This window comes from Melanostigma gelatinosum (assembly GCF_949748355.1).
Source record: "Melanostigma gelatinosum genome assembly, chromosome: 7".
Taxonomy (NCBI): Eukaryota; Metazoa; Chordata; class Actinopteri; order Perciformes; family Zoarcidae; genus Melanostigma; species Melanostigma gelatinosum.
In genome coordinates, this window is record NC_136640.1 from 14,674,980 (window position 1) to 14,701,767 (window position 26,788).

Sequence of the window (26,788 nt, forward strand, 5' to 3'; positions counted from 1 at the left end):
TGAAAAGGTCATGCAGAGCTGTAATAAAAGGTTTTCATGGATACTTTCTTTGTGGCTCAGTAGCTGTCACATGTTACCTCAGATGTTTTAGATGTACACCCCTGCACGTCTACAGTACAAGCACACACTCGAATCTCCACCAAGAAACATTTTACAGGTCATCTCTGAATGTAAGGTGGGCTCGACACAACTGTTATGCAATTATAAAAAAGCTAAAAGACAAAACAAAAACTGCATTGAGAGGAAACTAATTTGACAAAAGAAGAGAGAACAAGTTTAAATTGCCAGTAAACCAGTAAAACAGTAAAACAGCCCAATAGAAACTTACTCAAACTCCATGATTGAGGTTCATATACATACATGTTTTGTTTTTTTGTAAGAAAAAAGGGAACAAACCAGTTCAATCCCACTTCGAAACGATGGTGTGAGCTGACATCATTACAGTGGTGGCTGAAAACAGTATTCCTGCTCAACAGTAAAAACGTAGTAATCATTTTTGATCAGAAACACAACTATTTATCATTATACCTGTTCAACAAACTGGTAAATACCAACAAAAATGCATTTTCGTTGTTGTGCTCAATGTTCCCTCTAATTTTTCATGTGTCTGGGCATACACACAAGCTCCCTGAGCACACTGAGGACCACTGTGAGCAACATCAGATGTGCACGCTGTGGCCACACACCAGTATCACACCTGTTCAAAACCTTGGATCATAGCAAGTTACATGGCTTATTAAAAGAATCAAATTACAGCAGCAATTTTCACTAGTTTACTTTTAATATAAGTGATTTGACAAACTTTAAAGGAAAAAGACAAAAATCTTGTTGTTCATGAGATGTGTAGTATGTTTTATGTGAGAGTCCTGCTTGGCCATGGGAAGAGTCCTGCTTTGGCCATGGGAAGAGTCTTGCTTTGGCCATGGGAAGAGTCCTGCTTTGGCCATGGGAAGAGTCTTGCTTTGGCCTGTGTGAGGTCCTGTTGTGGCCTGTGTGAGGGTCCTGTTCTGGAAGAAATTATACATATACACCTTTCAGACATAACATTTTGTTCACATTAAAACATTCACATTTTGCACAATGACGTGTGCTGTAGCTTGTGATACAGTGTAAATTCCTGTAACTCTGTCTGTAAAATATGTAATTACTCAGTTTTTTATTATCATTTCTACTACCCATAAATTATCTAGTAGTAACATAATTTAATGATTAATATCCATAAGTAAAAAATCTTAATAAATGTCACTAGAATATGCACAAATCTGACCTAAATTTTACCTTATTTTTCACGTCTGTCCTTCTCACTTCTCCAATGGTTGTACACTTTGTCCAGGTTGATGGCTTCGTCTGCTTCTTGCTTTGACTTTATGTCGCTGCCCGTTCGTTTCGCCATGATAAGGGGTTAGCATTTGCGTCTCGTAACTCCGCCGCACTGTTGTTAGCTAGCTAACCTGCACGGCGCGAATGGGCAGGGCAATAGTGTCAATGCTATGATTGGCTGCGTAGCGTAAGTGAACCGAATCGTATCATTGGCTGGACACCTGTCACTCACTGAGTTACGTTGCAAAATAGTACAGAAAACAAAATTATTATTATTATTATTGGTTTAATTGATTAGATAAGATTAGGACTAATATTAGATATTAATTAATACGTTTATGTTGAATTTTATTTTATGTGCTGCATAGATTTTCTTGTGCGCTGAGAATGTGCGAGCAGTGCGCGATTGCTCAAGCGCGCAGCTTAGAGGGAACATTGGTTGTGCTAGTGCTTTTCTCACTATAATTGAGATTTTTTTCTTTTGGAACTCAATATGTATTTGAAGTACTAAGGAAACTCCTGTAGGTGTGTGGAAACAAACAAGGAGGCGAGTATTCCCTTTGGCTGCACCTTGTGGCCGTTTATTTCCATCCATACAAAACATACATACATTCACTTCCTGCCACCCTTTAACCCCCCCTGTCACCAGGGTGACGCCCCTTTCCTTAAAGGGCCCCATGAATTCGGTCGTCCCCTACATGCGCCCCCTGCAGAATTCACTAACTCCCGAGATTAGTCCCAACCAGATTAGTCTTGTCGTGCTGAGGTGGGAGGGCCCGAGGCCGCCCCCGCCGTGGGGGTTCAGCCAACCGTACCGGTTGGTCCAGGTCCAGATGTGCTGGTTTAAGGCGGTCAACCGACACGTATTCCAGCTTGCCGCCCATGTCGACCTTGCAGGTTTTGTCTCCGGTCTCCAGCACCCGAAACGGCCCGACGTAGGGGGGTTGAAAGGGTCCACGGTGGCCGTCCTGGTGAACGAACACATACTCCGCTGACCTGAGGCTGGACGGGACATATGACTGTGGAAGGCCGTGCTGTGACGTGGGCACTGGTTTGAACAGCCTAGCTTTTTCCAGGAGCGTTTCCCGCTGCTGGGTTGCAGACCATGGGTCTGTGACTTTGGGGATGAACTCCCCCGGGACCCGCAGTGGCTGTCCATAAACCAGCTCAGCCGATGAAGCCTGCAGATCGTCTTTGGGGGCTGTCCTGAGCCCCAACATGACCCACGGAAGCCTGTCCACCCAACTGCTGTCTTTGAGACTGGCCCGGAGAGCAGCTTTCATCGACCGCATAATCCATTAGCCTGTGGGTGGTAGGCGGTAGTGCAATGGAGCTTCATCCCTAGGCTTCCTGCAACTGCATTCCACAGCTCAGATGTAAACTGTGGGCCTCGGTCCGAGGAAACGTCAGCTGGGGCTCCGAACCTGGCGACCCAAGCCTGAATAAACGCCAGAGCCACCTCATCCGCCGTTGTTGATGACAACAGGATAGCTTCTGGCCAACGAGTGGTTCGGTCCACCATTGTGAGGAGATGTGTGAAACCACGGGATGGGGGCAAAGGTCCTACCAAGTCCACATTTCCGTGATCAAACCTCCTTTCTGGAACCGAGAACTGTGCTAAAGGGGTCTTTATGTGACGGTGCACCTTGGAGCGCTGGCACACCACACAAGTCCTGGCCCACTTCCGTATATCCTTTTTCAGCCCACGGCAGACGAACTTTGCTGAGACCAACTCATGCGACGCCCTCTTACCAGGGTGTGACAGACCATGAATAGTATCAAAAACCTGTTGTCTCCATTCGTCGGGAATAACCGGCCGCGGCTGGCCTGTGGAGACGTCACACAGGAGCGTAACGCCAGTTTCACCAAACGGGACCTCCTCCAACCGCAGTCCCGTAACTGCCGTCCTCAACTCCTGGACGCCCGGGTCTGTAACTTGATCCTCTGCCATCTTGTTATAGTCCAAGCCTAACTGGACAGCCCCGGTGACAGCCCTGGAGAGATAGTCTGCGTCCAGGTTTTCCTTGCCCGCTACATGCTGTAGATCTGTGGTAAACTCTGATATGAAGGAGAGCTGCCGCTGCTGCCGTGCAGACCATGGTTCGGTGCTCTTACTCATGGCAAACGTCAGTGGCTTGTGATCCACAAATGCAGTGAATGGCCGAGCCTCCAGCAGGAACCGGAAATGCCGAATGGCCAGAAAGAGGCCGAGGAGCTCCCGATCAAAAGTGCTGTATTTCCGCTCATTAGGCCGCAACTGTCGACTGAAGAAAGCCAGCGGTTGCCACACCCCTTTCACCCACTGCTCGTGCACCGCGCCCACCGCATAGTCCGAAGCGTCCATGGTGATGGCAATTGGAGCCTTAGGTGACGGGTGTGCCAGCATTGTTGCGTTTGCCAAAGCTGTTTTCGCATCAACAAACGCAAGTTCCCTCTCTTCAGTCCAGTCCACCAGCTGTTTGATGGCCTTGCCTTTCAGGGGCCGCATCACTTCCGCTGCTCGGGGAATAAAGCAATGGTAAAAGTTCACCATGCCTAAAAACTCCTGCAGGCCCCTCACCGTGAGTGGGCGTGTAAAGTAAGTCACTGCCTCCACCTTTGCCGGGAGGGGGAGCGCCCCATCCTTTGTGATGCGGTGTCCCAGAAAGTCAATGGTGGTCAACCCAAACTGGCACTTAGCCGGGTTGATGATCAACCCGTGCTGGCTGAGTCGCTCAAATAGAGTCCGGAGGTGAGACCTGTGCGCCGCTCTCGACGAACTGGCCACCAGGATGTCATCCAGGTAGACAAACAGGAAAGGCAGGTCCCTCGGCACCGTGTCCATTAGACGCTGGAACGTCTGCGCTGCATTTTTTAGGCCAAATGGCATCCTCAAGAACTCAAACAGGCCGAATGGAGTGATCAGCGCAGTCTTGGGAATGTCCAGCGGGTGAACGGGCACTTGATGGTAACCTCGTACCAGGTCCACTTTCGAAAACACCACACTATCCGACAAGTGGGTAGAAAAGTCTTGAATATGTGGAACCAGATAGCGATCCGGGATCGTTGCATCGTTGAGCCGGCGATAATCTCCACACGGGCGGCACCCGCCCCCAGGCTTCGGGGCCATGTGCAGGGGTGAAGCCCACGGACTGTCGGAGCGGCGAATGATGCCCAGGCGCTCCATGTTTTCAAACTCTATCTTGGTGATGGTGAGCTTTGCTGGATCTAGGCGCCGGGCCCGGGCATGTACCGGTGGGCCGGTGGTAGAGATGTGATGCTCCACCCCATGCTTGACCATGGAGGAGGAGAAGGTGGGCTGCGAGAGGTCTGGGAACTCGGCCAGCAGACGCAGAAACTCATCGGCCGCTGCAAGCATGTTAGTCAACCTGGTAGAGCCCGCTCCACTTAGTGTACATGGGTAAGAGCAGAAAGTCACAGCATTTATCAGGCGGCGGCCCTTGACGTCCACCAATAGTCCATAATTGTGTCGGGATGCCCGACTTGCTGCGACGCAAATTCCAATATACAGAAATGTCCCTTAATTAACAGGTCCCATGAAGTGACTCCTAGTGGAATGTGTTTGCATGCCTCATGGAGGCTGTAAACCACATCTAACAAAAGCCAGCACAATCGCGGTTAGTTCTTAAAACAGCTTGCGGGAATTACCCAACATGCTGCACTGTTCATCTACCTTCATTTAGTGTTGTACTGATAGCTGGGTTACTGTAATCAATATTACAGCATTTGGAACTTTGTTTAGACCTTTTAAGTTGAATTGACCTCTACAGTGACATCAGTTGATGTAAGTAAAAATTATCTTATATTGCTTTGTTCTTGTTTATATTTTACCTCCACTGTGCTTTCAGAGTTTACCCCTTGATGTGTATTTGAGGTAAAGAAAATCAATAAAAAAAAAATTAAAGATGAGCTTCAATAGCACAAAAATAATTAAGACCTCAAAACTTTAAGTGATAAACAGACAATACATCACATAATTGATGTTATCACAATGATGTGAGTTTGTCCTGCCTCCCACATGACTGCCTGTGCACTGATGGGTGGTGTAAAAATATGACCAAAACCACCAAAGGGGATGACACAGACCTGCATATAAAGGTAAATAATTGTTCATAAAGCTCAGAGGGTGAGGAGGGCAGATATGGGGGCATTTCTGGACCGATTTTTGTTGTTGTATGTCTACCTGATCTTGATTTTGTCCTTTTCCTCCTTTTTTGTATCAGAGTCTTCCTCTGTTTTCTCATCTTGTAAATTAAGGAGACAATTTTATCTGAATGGGATGCACAAGCCTGGTGATGTGGTTTTGGGTGGGCTGTTTGAGGTCCACTACACCTCTGTCTTCCCTGAGCTGTCGTTCACCTCAGAACCAAATCAGCTCACCTGCCAAGGGTAAGTGTCACACTCATATAGCAGACAACATGCGTGGGCAATTATAAATAATGAATTGCTTTTTAGTGGTTAACCGTGACATTTTATGTATTAGCTTTGACACTGCAGGGTTCAGGCATGCCATGACCATGGCCTTCACCATTGATGAGATCAACAAAAACTCCCATCTTCTACCTAATGTGACTCTGGGATACAGTCTTTATGACAACTGTGCCACACTTGTAATTGGATTTAGTGCTGCACTGTTGCTGGCTAGTGGTCAAGAGGAGCAGTTTCTGCTTCAGGAGAAATGTTTGGGGACCCCTCCAGTCCTGGGGATTGTGGGTGATTCCTTCTCAACATTTTCTATCGCCACCTCTGACGTGATAGGTTTATTCAATTTGCCCATTGTAAGTTCACCTTCTTCAGTCTTGCTGTAGCTGAGCTTTTGATGTGCCATATTTGAATGTATTTAGAAATTTTAAATGATTGGACAGGAGATGTACATTAATTCTCAGCTCCAGCGTCTCAAACAAGCTTTTATTTGGTAAGAAGGGATCATCTGCATTTAGATTTGAAATAGGGGAATCGTTAAATACGTGATATTGTTCATATGTTTCTGCTAATTTGCATGAGAAGTAAAACCTGCGTACATACTTTATGTTTCTTTATAGGTGAGTTACTATGCCACATGCTCCTGCCTGAGTGATAGGCGACGGTTTCCAACCTTCTTCAGAACGATCCCAAGTGACACTTTCCAGGTGAAACTCTGGCCTACAAATAACAAATGCAAAATATGTTTCCGATGAAGTGTATTGAGCTTTAAAACATGTTCTGCCAAATTAAATGCCAATTAACTGTATTTTATTGTGTGACATGAATGGATATGTTTCCTCTGAATGATCATTCAAAACTCTGCTTTAATCCGCCCGCTCTCTATTCATAAAGGTGCGTGCTATGATTAAGATTCTAAAGCGATTTGGCTGGACTTGGGCTGGTCTGCTGGTCAGTGATGATGACTATGGACTCCATGTTGCCCGAACCTTCCAATCAGACTTGGCTCAGTCTGGTGGAGGTTGTCTAGCTTACTCAGAGATTTTGCCCTGGGGTGAAGACCCTGCTGAAGTAAAGAGGATTGTGGAAATAATGAAGAAATCAACAGCTCGTGTGGTCATTGTGTTTGCGCATCAGATCCACATGATTCAACTCATGGATGAGGTATCTTATCTTCTCAACCTGGTCTCACTCCCAACATGTTAAATACTGTCACTTGGTCAATGCCCCTCTACACCTGATACTGATGCATGGAGGCAACCTTTAGCTTCTGTATGCCATGAACCAAGCATTCAACTAACTCTAATGTAAACCGATCTGCTTCAATATTAGACGATCAAAACAAATGATGTGGGATAAAGTAAGCGATAGTCCACTGGGTCAAACAAATACAGAAAATTTACCAAGGAGACCACTGACTGTATCCTGTTTGAAACAAAAAGTCAATGTTGACTTATTGTTTCACGTCAGTCCCGTGACCCAAGTGAGTGAGTCAAGTAACTCATCGGGCACTCGCTCGTCACATGAGTCATTTATCACTTGGTAGTCACGAGTTGTTAGTCAGTCAAGATAATTTCAACCACAAACTTTTCCTAACCGGCCTAAGTGGTTTTGTTGCCTAAACCTAACTTTCTGTTAAGACGTAAGTTTGTTTTTTAAAAAGACACTTTGCATGTAGAGTGGAAACTGATATTCTGTCCCTGACATGTCCAAAGCTGATGCCAGAGGGGTACCTGGAGTTTCATAGTTTAAAGCTTAGAGCCAATGACCAATTATTTAACGAGGTGGGGGAGAGAACGTGTTCATCTCTTTTCTAATTCAGTCCTATAAAGTAGACTATATTTGTTGTCTGAAGATAAATAAATATGATTAAATGAAATACACAGGTGGTGAGGGAGAATGTGACAAGCCTTCAGTGGATGGCCAGTGAAGCCTGGTCAGCAGCTGCTGTGCTCCAGACCCCACGCCTTATGCCATACTTGAGTGGCACTCTGGGCATTTCCATCCGCCGAGGAGAAATACCAGGCCTCAGAGATTTTCTGTTAAGAATACGTTCTGACATACATATAAGTAGTAGTGGTAATAATTATGGACATAGCATGGTAAGATTGTAACCTTCCAATCAAATCTGTAATTCCAATAATAATGTAATTTCTGTTAAGACTTTGTTTCAAATACATTTCAGGTCATGCAGTTTTGGGAATACACATTTCAGTGTAGATTTGCACCACCTCCAGCAGGTTGGATGGAGGCTGGTGGAGAACTATGCACTGGACAGGAAGATCTAGAGAGTGGGGGGGCTGAGTTGTTGGATGTTTCTGATCTCAGGCCTGAGTACAATATTTACAAGGCGGTGTATGCCCTGGCGTATGCTCTTGATGACCTGCTGCAGTGCAAGCCAGGGAGAGGTCCTTTCAGCGGACACAGCTGTGCCACTTTGCAAACATCGGAGCCATGGCAGGTGTGATATCAGTTTACACTCAAGCTGTTTAGTCTTTGAAAACAGACGCTCTATTTTGAGGTGTAACTGAAATATATTCTGTGGAAAGAAGAAATTATTAACTATGCCATTAGCAGGCCAGTTTGACCCTCCTGATTGTCTTTGAACAGAAGACAAAATGTTTCTCGAAGTTTCAAGACAAGATAAAAGTCCTTTGATTTTTTTCTGTCAAACATACTTAATCAATGGCAACAGTGGTTGATCAAATTCAGAGAGCTTATATTGCACTATATTTGAAAGCTTGCATGACTAAATCCGCAATCTATCCCACAGAGCATTTGAAAGCATATGCACAATCAACAACAGTATATTTTCATTTGAGTCTCCCCTTCTTTATTTTTATTGTACCCCATTTATAGTTCATGCATTACCTGGAAAAGGTCAACTTCACCACATCATTTGGTGATCAAGTTTCCTTTGATGAGAACGGTGATGCCTTACCAATATATGATGTGATGAACTGGCTGTGGCTCCCTGATGGAAGAACTAAAGTTCAGAATGTGGGGCTAGTTAAGAAGTTGGCCTCCAAAGATGAAGAACTCACACTTGATGATGACAAAATCTTCTGGAACTTTGACTCCAAACAGGTTACACCTTTTTATTGTACCTTTTTACTTTACCGTAGTACTGTATGACACACAATAACAGAATCAAGCAGTGTAGATAACTGTGATAAAACTCTTACAATCCTATCAGTCACCCCTGTCAGTGTGCAGTGAGAGCTGTCCTCCAGGTACCCGCATGGCCAGAAGAAAGGGGCAGCCTCTTTGCTGTTTCGACTGTGTACCATGCTCTGAGGGAAAGATCAGCAATGACACAGGCTGGTATCATTATAAAAACATATGTTAAATTATTGAAAATGAATTTGTTTTCTTGCCCTTATTGCCTCGGTGATGCACATCCAACGTCAGTGTTCACAGATGGGAGAGACAATGTCCATGATGCTCTGTTCTCGTGTTTTCATGCAGATTCAGTGGAGTGCACCAGTTGTCCAGAGGACTTCTGGTCCAATGCCAAGCGTGACCACTGTGTTCTTAAGAAAACTGAGTTTCTCTCCTACCATGAGCCTCTGGGTGTCTGTCTGACAATGACCTCATTGGTCGGAACATTTATCTGTGCTGTTGTCCTGGGAATCTTCACCTATCATCGCAGTACACCCATAGTACGCGCCAACAATTCAGAACTAAGTTTCTTGCTCTTGGTGTCACTTAAATTATGTTTCCTTTGTTCACTGCTGTTTATCGGACGGCCCAGGCTGTGGACATGCCAACTGAGACATGCAGCATTTGGGATCAGCTTTGTGCTTTGTGTCTCATGTATTCTGGTAAAAACCATGGTGGTTCTGGCTGTGTTCAAGGCCTCCAAGCCAGGAGGTGGAACCAGTCTAAAGTGGTTTGGTGCTGTGCAGCAGCGAGGGACAGTTATGGTTCTTACTTCTATTCAGGCAACAATCTGCACTGCTTGGATTGTCTCTGCCTCACCAGCTCCCCATAAAAACACTCAATACCACAACGACAAGATAGTTTATGAGTGTGTAGTTGGGTCCACCGTTGGTTTTGCAGTGTTACTGGGCTATATTGGCTTACTGGCTGTCCTCAGCTTCCTGTTAGCATTTCTGGCAAGGAATCTTCCAGACAACTTCAATGAGGCCAAGCTCATCACTTTCAGCATGCTGATCTTCTGTGCTGTGTGGGTGGCCTTTGTCCCTGCTTATGTCAATTCTCCAGGCAAATATGCAGATGCAGTGGAGGTTTTTGCCATCCTGGCCTCCAGTTTTGGTCTCTTGTTAGCACTATTTGGACCCAAATGTTATATAATCCTGTTGAGACCAGAGAGGAACACAAAAAAAGCAATCATGGGCTGCAGCATCACCAAGACATAAAGCAGCACTCATAACAGACCTACTGTCGTTAATTTATCTGAATTTAAGATTGATCTGCTTGTAATTGATCTACATTTGTAACATCCCGTTAGCTTCCTCATGTCTGTGTGTGTGTTCCTGTGTCTCTGTGTCTGTCTGTTTCCCCTGATTACACTCATCCTACTCACCTGCCCAGTCCACCAAGCTGCCTTCAATTTCATCATCACCCCACACATATATACTCCCCTGCTTTCCCTGTTCTGGTTGTCAGATCGTACTTGTTCGTTCCTTTATTGTGTCTCCCTCGTGTTTGCTCGGTGCTTCAGAGTGTACTCCTGATTTGTACCTTTGCCTTTCTTTTTTTATTTTGGATATTTTTGCCCGCTCCGTTGGAGTCGCTTTAAGTTTGTTTTTGACCTTTTTTCCAGTAAAGATCCCTAAGTTTAAACATTACATAGTCTCTTGTGTCGGTATCTGCGATTGAGTCCCGGATCTGCCCCTCGGCTTGACAACATTGCAGCTGTTTTAACATCAGAACTTTCTTTATTCAACATGAAAGACAAACATAGGAGGGAAAGGAATTAAGCTGTTTATAAAGAACTGAGTCGACCATCATGATTGCCTCTTTTCTGGTTCTTTACTCTTTCCTGGGATTTGACAAACAAGTGTTCTACTGTCTGACTCTCTGGGATAGTTGTACCGTCATTTTGACATAATATATGTGATACTTTCATTCCACATGGCCTGGCACCAGTATTTTACCCACTTACCTTTTGATTCATCTTTACTCTTTCTGAGATATAGTCCAATTGCACATGCTTCGCAGCCCATCATGCGTCAACCCAAAAAGGTGAACACCATGAACCTTCTTCATGGGCTTGTACATGACTATGAAGAACCCACACTAGACTGAATCCTAATAAAGGCGCCGTCACATCCTACGTCTAAAAACAAATAATTGTGTCAGGATGAACAACTTGCTGCGACGCAAATTCAATATCCAGAAATGCCCCTTAATTAACAGGTCCCATGAAGTGACTCCTAGTGGAATGTGTTTGCATGCCTCATGGAGGCTGTAAACCACAGCTAACAAAAGCCAGCACAATTGCGGTTAGTTCTTAAAACAGCTTGTGGGAATTACCCAAAATGCTGCACTGTTCATCTCCCTTCATTTAGTGTTTTATTGCTAGCTGGGTTACTGGAATCAATATTACAGCATTTGGAACTTCATGTTTAGACCTTTTAAGTAACCGAGAGCCACAAGGAGAAAGTTTAGCGTACAGCGTGTCATACAATACACTTCTCAGAAACGAATACAATGAATGCTACACATGTTATATACCCACTTAACGAAGAGATTATGGGCAAAAATATGTCAGCCATTTTAAACACTGCAAACACAATTATACAGAAACTAATATAATCAACTAGAAGATGTAACACAATATCACGTATATTCCGCCATGACTCGGCGAACCATACACTCCGGACAATGCTACGAACAAAAAGCTAACTGCTAACACGGCCGACCAATCCATCAGAAAGCACGAGAATTCGACACCGAATCCAGAAATTTCGTCAGAATTTCTCTCCGTGAAACCAATACAGAGCTGTGCGCAAACTAACGCCAGAACAACAAACCACTTCACCAAAACAAATCTTTGCAGCACCTACACCTTTACGCTGAATCATGAAAAGTACGGCATAATTCTTCGTTTCCCTCCTAAATACACTGTTGCTACGTATTTCCTGTGCTTTTTTAAGTGTTTCCTGCAGGAAGGGGTGCCAGACAAGCCTGGGGGACCGTGGGGGAAGGAAATTCACTTTCGGCGAATCCGTTTTTACGCACGCCGACGCACGCCGACGCACGCCGCAGTTTTGTTTTTTTCCGGCTAACGATTCTGTCAATCAACCACACGTGTCCCCCAATGCATTGCTGAGACTCTGACGCATCGAACGAGTGATCATAGTCTGAAATTGGCCAATCATAGGCTGAGAAAAGCCTCACATAGACACAGGCAGACGAGACTGGATCCATGGTTCACAGACACAGACAGGGTTTAGAGAGGATTATAGCTCTCAAAATGATGCCAAACTGATATATTTGGATAGATTGAATACTATTGGTGATAAAACAAGTGAAATATATTGTTATATAGTGTATAAAAGTACAATGGAACAGCTGGAACAGCTGGTTCCAAAATGGCAATTCAGCTTGACCTCGTGTGACCTATCTGTACTAAAACCTCTCTAACTTTGTTTTGCTTCACTGTATCAAAGCAAACATTTGCAAAGAGACTGCTGACATGTTGTGCTATGATTTTAGGCTTTCAGCTGATGAAACAAGTGAAATATATAGTTATATAGCATATAAAAGTGCATGGAACAGCTGGTTCCAAAATGACAATTCCGCTCGACCTCGCATGACCTCTCTGTAGTAAAAACTCAAACTTTTTTTTGCTTCACTTTATCAAAAAGAAATTTGCAAAGAGACTGCTGACATGTTGTGCTATGATTTTAGGCTTTCAGCTGCATTATTTCAAAGAAATATTATCAATAAAAGTGCTTTTTTTTTAGACAAACCTGAAATATTTCAATTTGAGCTGTGTGCCATCTACATTTACTATTAACCAGTAACATATACACAATATTTACACATCTGAACAAATCTCACAAGTGTTACCAGTATTATAACATCAAAATTATTAAAATAGACTTTGTAGTTACAGAATTACTGTCTTTTTAGTATGGGTATGCAATTTTCGGGCAGAGGCCTAAAAATAGGGCGAGGACCCATCAGTTGACCTCTACAGTGACATTAGTTGATGTAAGTAAAAATTATCTTATATTGTTTTGTTCTTGTTAATCTTTTACCGCCACTGTGCTTTCAGAGTTTAGCCCTTGATGTGTATTTGAGGTAAAGAAAATCAAAAAAAAAAAGTTACCGATTAGCTTCAACAGCACAAAAATAATTAAGAACTCAAAACTTTAAGTGATAAACAGACAATACATCACATAATTGATGTTATCACGATGATATGAGTTTGTCCTGCCTCCCACATGACTGCCTATGCCCTGATAGGTGGTGTCAAACTATGACCAAAACCACCAAAGGGATGACACAGACCTGCATTTAAAAGTAAATAATTGATCCTAAAGCTCAGAGGGTGAGGAGGGCAGATATGGGGGCATTTCTGGACCAATTTTTGTTGTATGTCTACCTGATCTTGATTTTTTTCTCTTCCTCCTTTTTCGTATCAGAGTCTTCCTCTCTTTTCTCATCTTGTAAATTAAGGAGACAATTTTATCTTTATGGGATGCACAAGCCTGGCGATGTGGTTTTGGGTGGGCTGTTTAACATCCACTACACCTCTGTCTTCCCTGAGCTGTCGTTCACCTCAGAACCAAATCAGCTCACCTGCCAAGGGTAAGTTTCACACTCATATAGCAGACAACATGTGTGGGTAATTATAAATAATGAATTGCTTTTTAGTGGTTAACCATGACATTTTATGTATTAGCTTTGACACTGCAGGGTTCAGGCATGCCATGACCATGGCCTTCACCATTGATGAGATCAACAAAAACTCCCATCTTCTACCTAATGTGACTCTGGGATACAGTCTTTATGACAACTGTGCCACACTTGTAATTGGATTCAGTGCTGCACTGTTGCTGGCTAGTGGTCAAGAGGAGCAGTTTCTGCTTCAGGAGAAATGTTTGGGGACCCCTCCAGTCCTGGGGATTGTGGGTGATTCCTTCTCAACATCTTCTATCGCCACCTCTGATGTGATAGGTTTATTCAATTTGCCCATTGTAAGTTCACCTTCTTCAGTCTTGCTGTAGCTGAGCTTTTGATGTGCCATATTTGAATGTATTTAGAAATTTAAAATGATAGGACAGGAGATGTACATTAATTCTCAGCTCCAGCGTCTTCAACAAGATTTTATTTGGTAAGAAGGGATCATCTTCATTTAGATTTGAAAAATGGGAATCGTTAAATACGTGACATTGTTTGCATGCTTCTGCTAATTTGCATGAGAAGTAAAACCTGCGTACATACTATGTTTCTTTATAGGTGAGTTACTATTCCACATGCTCCTGCCTGAGTGATAGGCGAAGGTTTCCAACCTTCTTCAGAACGATCCCAAGTGATGCTTTCCAGGTGAAACTCTGGCATAGAAATAACAAATGCAAAATATGTTTCAGTTGAAGTGTATTGAGCTTTAAAACATGCTCTGCCAATTTAAATGCCAATTTTGTATTGTAAAGTAAAGTTCTGTGTTTTCTTTGTCCTTCGTTGAGGAAACTATATGAATTTAGGAAAAATAATGTAATTAGATCAACTAACTGCAATTTTATTGTGCAACATGAATGAGTATGTTTCCTCTGAATGATCATTCAAAACTCTGCTTTAATCCCCCCGCTCTCTTTTCATAAAGGTGCGTGCTATGATTAAGATTCTAAAACACTTTGGCTGGACTTGGGCTGGTCTGCTGGTCAGTGATAATGACTATGGACTCCATGTTGCCCGAACCTTCCAATCAGACTTGGCTCAGTCTGGTGGAGGTTGTCTAGCTTACTCAGAGATTTTGCCCTGGGGTGAAGACCCTGCTGAAGTAAAGAGGATTGTGGAAATAATGAAGAAATCAACAGCTCGTGTGGTCATTGTGTTTGCGTATCAGATCCACATGATTCAACTCATGGAAGAGGTATCTTATCTTCTCAACCTGGTCTCACTCGCAACATGTTAAATACTGTCACTTGGTCAGTGCCCCTCTGCACCTGATACTGATGCATGGAGGCAAGCTTTAGCTTCTGTATGCCATGAACCAAGCTTTCAACTAACTCTAATGTAAACCGATCCGCTTCAATATTAGACGCTCAAAGCAACTGATGTAGTATAAAGTGAGTGATAGTCCACTGGGTCAAACAAATACAGAACCTTTACCAAGGAGACCACTGACTGTATCCTGTGTTAAACAAAAAGTCAACGTTGACTGATTGTTTCACGTCAGTCCCATGACCCAGGTGAGTGAGTCAAGAAACTCATCGGGCACTCGCTAGATTAACGACATGAGTCGTTCATCACTTGGTCGTCACGAGTTGTTAGTCAGTCAAGATAATTTCAACCACAAACTTTTCCTAACCGGCCTAAGTGGTTTTGTTGCCTAAACCTAACTTTCTGTTAAGACGTAAGTTTGATTTTTAAAAAGACACTTTGCATGTAGAGTGGAAACTGATATTCTGTCCCTGACACGTCCAAAGCTGATGCCAGAGGGGTACCTGGAGTTTCATAGTTTAAAGCTTAGAGCCAATGACCAATTATTTAACGAGGTGGGGGAGAGAACGTGTTCATCGCTTTTCTAATTCAGTCCTACAAAGTAGACTATATTTGTTGTCTGAAGATAAATAAATTTGATTAAATGAAATACACAGGTGGTGAGGGTGAATGTGACAGGCCTTCAGTGGATGGCCAGTGAAGCCTGGTCAGCATCTGCTGTGCTCCAGACCCCACGCCTCATGCCATACTTGAGTGGCACTCTGGGCATTGCCATCCGCCGAGGAGAAATACCAGGCCTCAGAGATTTTCTGTTAAGAATACGTTCTGACATACATATAAGTAGTAGTGGTAATAATTATGGACAAAGCATGGTAAGATTGTAACCTTACAATCAGATCTGTAATTCCAATAATAATGTAATTTCTGTTAAGACTTTGTTTCAAATACATTTCAGGTCATGCAGTTTTGGGAATACACATTTCAGTGTAGATTTGCACCACCTCCAGCAGGTTGGATGGAGGCTGGTGGAGAACTATGCACTGGACAGGAAGCTCTAGAGAGTGGGGGGGCTGAGTTGTTGGATGTTTCTGATCTCAGGCCTGAGTACAATATTTACAAGGCGGTGTATGCCCTGGCGTATGCTCTTGATGACCTGCTGCAGTGCAAGCCAGGGAGAGGTCCTTTCAGCGGACACAGCTGTGCCACTTTGCAAACATCGGAGCCATGGCAGGTGTGATATCAGTTTACACTCAAGCTGTTTAGTCTTTGAAAACAGAAGCTCTATTTTGAGATGTAACTGAAATATATTCTGTGGAAAGAAGAAATTATTAACTATGCCATTAGCAGGCCAGTTTGACCCTCCTGATTGTCTTTGAACAGAAGACAAATTGTTTCTCGAAGTTTCAAGACAAGATAAAATTCCTTTGATTTTTTTCTGTCAAACATACTTAATCAATGGCAACAGTGGTTGATCAAATTTAGAGAGCTTATATTGCACTATATCTGATAGCTTGCATGACTAAATCCACAATTTATCACACTGAGCATCTTAAAGCATATCCACAAACAACAACAGTATATTTTCATTTGACTCTCCCCTTCTTTATTATTATTGTACCCCATTTATAGCTTGTGCATTACCTGGAAAAGGTCAACTTCACCACATCATTTGGTGATCAAGTTTCCTTTGATGAGAACGGTGATGCCTTACCAATATATGATGTGATGAACTGGCTGTGGCTCCCTGATGGAAGAACTAAAGTTCAGAATGTGGGGCTTGTTAAGAAGTTGGCCTCCAAAGATGAAGAACTCACACTTGATGATGACAAAATCTTCTGGAACTTTGACTCCAAACAGGTTACACCTTTTTATTGTACCTTTTTACTTTACCGTAGTACTGTATGACACAATAACAGAATCAAGCAGTGTAGATAACTGTGATAAAACTCTTACAATCCTATCAGTCACCCCTGTCAGTGTGCAGTGAGAGCTGTCCTCCAGGTACCCGCATGGCCAGAAGAAAGGGGCAGCCTCTTTGCTGTTTCGACTGTGTACCATGCTCTGAGGGAAAGATCAGCAATGACACAGGCTGGTATCATTATAAAAACATATGTTAAATTATTGAAAATGAATTTGTTTTCGGGAATCTTGCCCTTATTGCCTCGGTGATGCACATCCAACGTCAGTGTTCACAGATGGGAGAGACAATGTCCATGATGCTCTGTTCTTGTGTTTTCATGCAGATTCAGTGGAGTGCACCAGTTGTCCAGAGGACTTCTGGTCCAATGCCAAGCGTGACCACTGTGTTCTTAAGAAAACTGAGTTTCTCTCCTACCATGAGCCTCTGGGTGTCTGTCTGACAATGACCTCATTGTTGGGAACATTTATCTGTGCTGTTGTCCTGGGAATCTTCACCTATCATCGCAGTACACCCATAGTACGCGCCAACAATTCAGAACTAAGTTTCTTGCTCTTGATGTCACTTAAATTATGTTTCCTGTGTTCACTGCTGTTTATCGGACGGCCCAGGCTGTGGACATGCCAACTGAGACATGCAGCATTTGGGATCAGCTTTGTGCTTTGTGTCTCATGTATTCTGGTAAAAACCATGGTGGTTCTGGCTGTGTTCAAAGCCTCCAAGCCAGGAGGTGGAACCAGTCTAAAGTGGTTTGGTGCTGTGCAGCAGAGAGGGACAGTTATGGTTCTTACTTCTATTCAGGCAACAATCTGCACTGCTTGGATTGTCTCTGCCTCACCAGCTCCCCATAATAACACTCAATACCACAACGACAAGATAGTTTATGAATGTGTAGTTGGGTCCACCATTGGTTTTGCAGTGTTACTGGGCTATATTGGCTTACTGGCTGTCCTCAGCTTCCTGTTAGCATTTCTGGCAAGGAATCTTCCAGACAACTTCAATGAGGCCAAGCTCATCACTTTCAGCATGCTGATCTTCTGTGCTGTGTGGGTGGCCTTTGTCCCTGCTTATGTCAATTCTCCAGGCAAATATGCAGATGCTGTGGAGGTTTTTGCCATCCTGGCCTCCAGTTTTGGTCTCTTGTTAGCACTATTTGGACCCAAATGTTATATAATCCTGTTGAGACCAGAGAGGAACACAAAAAAAGCAATCATGGGCTGCAGCATCACCAAGACATAAAGCAGCACTCATAACAGACCTACTGTCGTTAATTTATCTGAATTTAAGATTGATCTGCTTGTAATTGATCTACATTTGTAACATCCCGTTAGCTTCCTCATGTCTGTGTGTGTGTTCCTGTGTCTCTGAGTCTGTCTGTTTCCCCTGATTACACTCATCCTACTCACCTGCCCAGTCCACCAAGCTGCCTTCAATCTCATCAACACCCCACACATATATACTCTCCTGCTTTCCCTGTTCTGGTTGTCAGATCGTACTTGTTTGTTCCTTTATTGTGTCTCCCTCGTGTTTGCTCGGTGCTTCAGACTGTACTCCTGATTTGTACCTTTGCCTTTCTTTTGTTATTTTGGATATTTTTGCCCGCTCCGTTGGAGTCGCTTTAAGTTTGTTTTTGACCTTTTTTCCAGTAAAGATCCCTAAGTTTAAACATTACATAGTCTCTTGTGTCTGTATCTGCGATTGAGTCCCGGATCTGCCCCTCGGCTTGACAACATTGCAGCTGTTTTAACATCAGAACTTTCTTTATTCAACATGAAAGACAAACATAGGAGGAAATGGAAAGGAATTAAGCTGTTTATAAAGAACTGAGTCGACCATCATGATTGCCTCTTTTCTGGTTCTTTACTCTTTCCTGGGATTTGACAAACAAGTGTTCTACTGTCTGACTCTCTGGGATAGTTGTACCGTCATTTTGACATATGTCATACTTTCATTCCACATGGCCTGGCACCAGTATTTTACCCACTTACCTTTTGATTCATCTTTACTCTTTCTGAGATATAGTCCAATTGCACATGCTTCGCAGCCCATCATGCGTCAACCCAAAAAGGTGAACACCATGAACCTTCTTCATGGGCTTGTACATGACTATGAAGAACCCACACTAGACTGAATCCTAATAAAGGCGCCGTCACATCCTACGTCTAAAAACAAATAATTGTGTCAGGATGAACAACTTGCTGCGACGCAAATTCAATATACAGAAATGCCCCTTAATTAACAGGTCCCATGAAGTGACTCCTAGTGGAATGTGTTTGCATGCCTCATGGAGGCTGTAAACCACAGCTAACAAAAGCCAGCACAATTGCGGTTAGTTCTTAAAACAGCTTGTGGGAATTACCCAAAATGCTGCACTGTTCATCTCCCTTCATTTCGTGTTTTATTGCTAGCTGGGTTACTGGAATCAATATTACAGCATTTGGAACTTCATGTTTAGACCTTTTAAGTAACCGAGAGCCACAAGGAGAAAGTTTAGCGTACAGCGTGTCATACAATACACTTCTCAGAAACGAATACAATGAATGCTACACATGTTATATACCCACTTAACGAAGAGATTATGGGCAAAAATATGTCAGCCATTTTAAACACTGCAAACACAATTATACAGAAACTAATATAATCAACTAGAAGATGTAACACAATATCACGTATATTCCGCCATGACTCGGCGAACCATACACTCCGGACAATGCTACGAACAAAAAGCTAACTGCTAACACGGCCGACCAATCCATCAGAAAGCACGAGAATTCGACACCGAATCCAGAGATTTCGTCAGAATTTCTCTCCGTGAAACCAATACAGAGCTGTGCGCAAACAAACGCCAGAACAACAAACCACTTCACCAAAACAAATCTTTGCAGCACCTACACCTTTACGCTGAATCATGAAAAGTACGGCATAATTCTTCGTTTCCCTCCTAAATACACTGTTGCTACGTATTTCCTGTGCTTTTTTAAGTGTTTCCTGCAGGAAGGGGTGCCAGACAAGCCTGGGGGACCGTGGGGGAAGGAAATTCACTTTCGGCGAATCCGTTTTTACGCACGCCGACGCACGCCGACGCACGCCGACGCACGCCGCAGTTTTGTTTTTCCCCGGCTAACGATTCTGTCAATCAACCACACGTGTCCCCCAATGCATTCCTGAGACTCTGACGCATCGAACGAGTGATCGTAGTCTGAAATTGGCCAATCATAGGCTGAGAAATGCCTCACATAGACACAGGCAGACGAGACTGGATCCATGGTTCACAGACACAGACAGGGTTTAGAGAGAATTCTAGCGCTCAAAATGATGCCAAACTGATATATTTGGATAGATTGAATACTATTGGTGATAAAACAAGTGAAATATATAGTTATATAGCGTATAAAAGTACAATGGAACAGCTGGTTCCAAAATGACAATTCTGCTCGACCTCGCATGACCTCTCTGTACTAAAACCTCAAACTTTTTTTTGCTTCACTTTATCAAAATGAAATTTGCAAAGAGACTGCTGACATGTTGTGCTATGATTTTAGGCTTTCAGCTGCATTATTTCAAAGAAATATTATCAATAAAAGTGCTTTTTTTTTTAGACAAACCTGAAATATTTCAATTTGAGCTGTGTGCCATCTTCATTTACTATTAACCAGTAACATATACACAATATTTACACATCTGAACAAATCTCACAAGTGTTACCAGTATTATAACATCAAAATTATTAAAATAGACTTTGTAGTTACAGAATTACTGTCTTTTTAGTATGGGTATGCAATTTTCGGGCAGAGGCCTAAAAATAGGGCCAGGACCCATCAGTTGACCTCTACAGTGACATTAGTTGATGTAAGTAAAAATGATCTTATATTGTTTTGTTCTTGTTAATCTTTTACCTCCACTGTGCTTTCAGAGTTTAGCCCTTGATGTGTATTTGAGGTAAAGAAAATCAAAAAAAAAAAGTTACCGATTAGCTTCAACAGCACAAACATAATTAAGAACTCAAAACTTTAAGTGATAAACAGACAATACATCACATAATTGATGTTATCACGATGATATGAGTTTGTCCTGCCTCCCACATGACTGCCTATGCCCTGATAGGTGGTGTCAAACTATGACCAAAACCACCAAAGGGATGACACAGACCTGCATTTAAAAGTAAATAATTGTTCATGAAGCTCAGAGGGTGAGGAGGGCAGATATGGGGGCATTTCTGGACCAATTTTTGTTCTTGTATGTCTACCTGATCTTGATTTTTTTCTCTTCCTCCTTTTTCGTATCAGAGTCTTCCTCTCTTTTCTCATCTTGTAAATTAAGGAGACAATTTTATCTTTATGGGATGCACAAGCCTGGTGATGTGGTTTTGGGTGGGCTGTTTAAGGTCCACTACACCTCTGTCTTACCTGAGCTGTCGTTCACCTCAGAACCAAATCAGCTCACCTGCCAAGGGTAAGTTTCACACTCATATAGCAGACAACATGTGTGGGTAATTATAAATAAAGAATTGCTTTTTAGTGGTTAACCGTGACATTTTATGTATTAGCTTTGACACTGCAGGGTTCAGGCATGCCATGACCATGGCCTTCGCCGTTGATGAGATCAACAAAAACTCCCATCTTCTACCTAATGTGACTCTGGGATACAGTCTTTATGACAACTGTGCCACACATATAATTGGATTCAGTGCTGCATTGTTGCTGGCTAGTGGTCAAGAGGAGCAGTTTCTGCTTCAGGAGAAATGTTTGGGGACCCCTCCAGTCCTGGGGATTGTGGGTGATTACATGTCAACATCTTCTATCGCCACCTCTGATGTGATAGGTTTATTCAATTTGCCCATTGTAAGTTCACCTTCTTCAGTCTTGCTGTAGCTGAGCTTTTGATGTGCCATATTTGAATGTATTTAGAAATTTAAAATGATAGGACAGGAGATGTACATTAATTCTCAGCTCCAGCGTCTTCAACAAGCTTTTATTTGGTAAGACGGGATCATCTTCATTTAGATTTGAAAAAGGGGAATCGTTAAATACGTGACATTGTTTGCATGTTTCTGCTAAATTTGCATGAGATGTAAAACCTGCGTACATACTATGTTTCTTTATAGGTGAGTTACTATTCCACATGCTCCTGCCTGAGTGATAGGCGACGGTTTCCAACCTTCTTCAGAACGATCCCAAGTGATGCTTTCCAGGTGAAACTCTGGCATAGAAATAACAAATGCAAAATATGTTTCAGTTGAAGTGTATTGAGCTTTAAAACATGCTCTGCCAATTTAAATGCCAATTTTGTATTGTAAAGTAAAGTTCTGTGTTTTCTTTGTCCTTCGTTGAGGAAACTATATGAATTTAGGAAAAAGAATGTAATTAGATCAACTAACTGCAATTTTATTGTGCAACATGAATGAGTATGTTTCCTCTGAATGATCATTCAAAACTCTGCTTTAATCCCCCCGCTCTCTTTTCATAAAGGTGCGTGCTATGATTAAGATTCTAAAACACTTTGGCTGGACTTGGGCTGGTCTGCTGGTCAGTGATAATGACTATGGACTCCATGTTGCCCGAACCTTCCAATCAGACTTGGCTCAGTCTGGTGGAGGTTGTCTAGCTTACTCAGAGATTTTGCCCTGGGGTGAAGACCCTGCTGAAGTAAAGAGGATTGTGGAAATAATGAAGAAATCAACAGCTCGTGTGGTCATTGTGTTTGCGTATCAGATCCACATGATTCAACTAATGGAAGAGGTATCTTATCTTCTCAACCTGGTCTCACTCCCAACATGTTAAATACTGTCACTTGGTCAGTGCCCCTCTGCACCTGATACTGATGCATGGAGGCAAGCTTTAGCTTCTGTATGCCATGAACCAAGCTTTCAACTAACTCTAATGTAAACCGATCCGCTTCAATATTAGACGCTCAAAGCAACTGATGTAGTATAAAGTGAGTGATAGTCCACTGGGTCAAACAAATACAGAACCTTTACCAAGGAGACCACTGACTGTATCCTGTGTTAAACAAAAAGTCAACGTTGACTGATTGTTTCACGTCAGTCCCGTGACCCAGGTGAGTGAGTCAAGAAACTCATCGGGCACTCGCTAGTCACATGAGTCATTAATCACTTGGTCGTCACGAGTTGTTAGTCAGTCAAGATAATTTCAACCACAAACTTTTCCCAACCGGCCTAAGTGGTTTTGTTGCCTAAACCTAACTTTCTGTTAAGACGTAAGTTTGATTTTTAAAAAGACACTTTGCATGTAGAGTGGAAACTGATATTCTGTCCCTGACACGTCCAAAGCTGATGCCAGAGGGGTACCTGGAGTTTCATAGTTTAAAGCTTAGAGCCAATGACCAATTATTTAACGAGGTGGGGGAGAGAACGTGTTCATCGCTTTTCTAATTCAGTCCTACAAAGTAGACTATATTTGTTGTCTGAAGATAAATAAATTTGATTAAATGAAATACACAGGTGGTGAGGGTGAATGTGACAGGCCTTCAGTGGATGGCCAGTGAAGCCTGGTCAGCATCTGCTGTGCTCCAGACCCCACGCCTTATGCCATACTTGAGTGGCACTCTGGGCATTGCCATCCGCCGAGGAGAAATACCAGGCCTCAGAGATTTTCTGTTAAGAATACGTTTTGACATACATATAAGTAGTAGTGGTAATAATTATGGACATAGCATGGTAAGATTGTAACCTTCCAATCAGATCTGTAATTCCAATAATAATGTAATTTCTGTTAAGACTTTGTTTCAAATACATTTCAGGTCATGCAGTTTTGGGAATACACATTTCAGTGTAGATTTGCACCACCTCCAGCAGGTTGGATGGAGGCTGGTGGAGAACTATGCACTGGACAGGAAGCTCTAGAGAGTGGGGGGGCTGAGTTGTTGGATGTTTCTGATCTCAGGCCTGAGTACAATATTTACAAGGCGGTGTATGCCCTGGCGTATGCTCTTGATGACCTGCTGCAGTGCAAGCCAGGGAGAGGTCCTTTCAGCGGACACAGCTGTGCCACTTTGCAAACATCGGAGCCATGGCAGGTGTGATATCAGTTTACACTCAAGCTGTTTAGTCTTTGAAAACAGAAGCTCTATTTTGAGATGTAACTGAAATATATTCTGTGGAAAGAAGAAATTATTAACTATGCCATTAGCAGGCCAGTTTGACCCTCCTGATTGTCTTTGAACAGAAGACAAATTGTTTCTCGAAGTTTCAAGACAAGATAAAATTCCTTTGATTTATTTCTGTCAAACATACTTAATCAATGGCAACAGTGGTTGATCAAATTCAGAGAGCTTATATTGCACTATATTTGAAAGCTTGCATGACTAAATCCGCAATCTATCCCACAGAGCATTTGAAAGCATATGCACAATCAACAGTATATTTTCATTTGAGTGTCCCCTTCTTTATTTTTATTGTACCCCATTTATAGCTTGTGCATTACCTGGAAAAGGTCAACTTCACCACATCATTTGGTGATCAAGTTTCCTTTGATGAGAACGGTGATGCCTTACCAATATATGATGTGATGAACTGGCTGTGGCTCCCTGATGGAAGAACTAAAGTTCAGAATGTGGGGCTTGTTAAGAAGTTGGCCTCCAAAGATGAAGAACTCACACTTGATGATGACAAAATCTTCTGGAACTTTGACTCCAAACAGGTTACACCTTTTTATTGTACCTTTTTACTTTACCGTAGTACTGTATGACACACAATAACAGAATCAAGCAGTGTAGATAACTGTGATAAAACTCTTACAATCCTATCAGTCACCCCTGTCGGTGTGCAGTGAGAGCTGTCCTCCAGGTACCCGCATGGCCAGAAGAAAGGGGCAGCCTCTTTGCTGTTTCGACTGTGTACCATGCTCTGAGGGAAAGATCAGCAATGACACAGGCTGGTATCATTTTAAAAACATGTTCAATTATTGAAAATTAATTTGTTTTCGGGAATCTTGCCCTTATTGCCTAGGTGATGCACATCCAAATGCCAGTGTTCACAGGTGGGAGAGACTATGTCCATGATGCTCTGTTCCCGTGTTTTCATGCAGATTCAGTGGAGTGCACCAGTTGTCCAGAGGACTTCTGGTCCAATGCCCATCGTGACTACTGTGTTCTTAAGAAAACAGAGTTTCTCTCCTACCATGAGCCTCTGGGTGTCTGTCTGACAATGACCTCATTGTTGGGAACATTTATCTGTGCTGTTGTCCTGGGAATCTTCACCTATCATCGCAGTACACCCATAGTACGCGCCAACAATTCAGAACTAAGTTTCTTGCTCTTGGTGTCACTTAAATTATGTTTCCTGTGTTCACTGCTGTTTATCGGCCGGCCCAGGCTGTGGACATGCCAACTGAGACATGCAGCATTTGGGATCAGCTTTGTGCTTTGTGTCTCATGTATTCTGGTAAAAACCATGGTGGTTCTGGCTGTGTTCAAGGCCTCCAAGCCAGGAGGTGGAGCCAGTCTAAAGTGGTTTGGTGCTGTGCAGCAGAGAGGGACAGTTGTGGTTCTTACTTCTATTCAGGCAACAATCTGCACGACTTGGATTGTCTCTGCCTCACCAGCTCCCCATAAAAACACTCAATACCACAACGACAAGATAGTTTATGAGTGTGTAGTTGGGTCCACCGTTGGTTTTGCAGTGTTACTGGGCTATATTGGCTTACTGGCTGTCCTCAGCTTCCTGTTAGCATTTCTGGCAAGGAATCTTCCAGACAACTTCAATGAGGCCAAGCTCATCACTTTCAGCATGCTGATCTTCTGTGCTGTGTGGGTGGCCTTTGTCCCTGCTTATGTCAATTCTCCAGGCAAATATGCAGATGCTGTGGAGGTTTTTGCCATCCTGGCCTCCAGTTTTGGTCTCTTGTTAGCACTATTTGGACCCAAATGTTATATAATCCTGTTGAGACCAGAGAGGAACACAAAGAAAGCAATCATGGGTCGGGTCATCCAGTCATAAAACATGCACTTAGATTACCAAGGCATAATTGATGCATTTTCTTTATTCAATACAAACATTCTTTTGAGGAAAAGGTTGATACTAATAGCGATGTTTAGTTATTGTGAAAGCTGGGCTGATGACTTGTCTCATATATGAAAGAATCAGTGTTTCAAACAGGATTTAGTGAGACTATGAAGGAGGACATTGGACCCTCTAAGGCAGGGGTCTCAAACTCCCGGCCCGCCACGTCCATTTTATGTGACCCGCGACTCCGTCAGCAAAAAATAAAAAAGTATGAGATAGAAAGTCGAAGTTATGAGATAGAAAGTCATAACTATGATAGAAAGTCAAAATGATGAGATACTTAAACACACAGTCATAGAAGCAGCTCTTTGGCTGGTTACTGTACATTTGACATGGAAATGTATTGTGAGTACATTGAAGACTACTTTAAACTGTGAATGCAGAGAGTTATTTAACAATATGTTACGAGTAGTTACATTTACAACCGGCCCTTTGTGGGCGACCATGATGCTGATGTGGCCCGGAGTGAAAATGAGTTTGAGACCCCTGCTCTAAGGGGTCCAGGGGGATGCATGTTAAGATTGTTTGTACATTTTAAAGTTAAATGCATCAATCTTGCGCACTTTGAGAACAAATTTAGGAGACTAGATCTATGAAGAACTTTGTGCTCTTGTAAACAATTTACAAAAAACATGAATCTTTCCATTATTTTAACAGTTCAGTATTGTATGCAAGATAACAGATATGTTTATGCATGGCAGTGGCACTAATAGGCCATCACTCATTTTACGTTTCCACATCTATGTTTAAAATAAAAACTTCAATTTGAATAGCTTGTATGCATGATTATCATGCAATTGACAGACAATGTTGATATTGGCATTGGTATCAGCTGACAAGGTATGTTTCTAAATAGCAGTGTCACGGCCTCCCTACCTTGCACATGTTTAAAATAAAAACATGAATATATCAACCTGTGTATTATTTAATAGCTTAGTATTGAATGCATAATAACAAGGTAT

At 42.7% G+C, this 26,788-nt stretch overlaps 3 protein-coding genes across 3 annotated transcripts; all 3 read left to right on the forward strand.

The window, feature by feature from the left end:
- Positions 1-5,461: 5,461 nt before the first annotated feature.
- On the forward strand, positions 5,462-10,124 carry LOC306779633 (extracellular calcium-sensing receptor-like; the record flags this gene model as incomplete). Its single annotated transcript, XM_079271601.1, has 9 exons — positions 5,462-5,709; positions 5,804-6,098; positions 6,363-6,449; positions 6,637-6,906; positions 7,629-7,844; positions 7,928-8,203; positions 8,602-8,829; positions 8,939-9,062; positions 9,211-10,124. 9 exons carry the CDS (start codon positions 5,462-5,464, stop codon positions 10,122-10,124), a joined length of 2,658 nt encoding a protein of 885 aa, XP_079127727.1.
- A 3,263-nt stretch (positions 10,125-13,387) lies between these two features.
- LOC306779634 (extracellular calcium-sensing receptor-like) lies at positions 13,388-18,043 on the forward strand (the record flags this gene model as incomplete). Its single annotated transcript, XM_079271602.1, has 9 exons — positions 13,388-13,530; positions 13,625-13,919; positions 14,182-14,268; positions 14,546-14,815; positions 15,543-15,758; positions 15,842-16,117; positions 16,516-16,743; positions 16,851-16,974; positions 17,130-18,043. Exons 1-9 carry the CDS (start codon positions 13,421-13,423, stop codon positions 18,041-18,043), a joined length of 2,520 nt encoding a protein of 839 aa, XP_079127728.1. The 5' UTR covers positions 13,388-13,420.
- A 3,070-nt stretch (positions 18,044-21,113) lies between these two features.
- On the forward strand, positions 21,114-25,760 carry LOC306780020 (extracellular calcium-sensing receptor-like; the record flags this gene model as incomplete). The annotated part of the gene is made up of 9 exons (XM_079272185.1): positions 21,114-21,256; positions 21,351-21,645; positions 21,909-21,995; positions 22,273-22,542; positions 23,265-23,480; positions 23,564-23,839; positions 24,235-24,462; positions 24,572-24,695; positions 24,850-25,760. The coding sequence occupies exons 1-9, from the start codon at positions 21,147-21,149 to the stop codon at positions 25,758-25,760; spliced, it is 2,517 nt and encodes an 838-aa protein (XP_079128311.1). The 5' UTR covers positions 21,114-21,146.
- Positions 25,761-26,788: the final 1,028 nt, after the last annotated feature.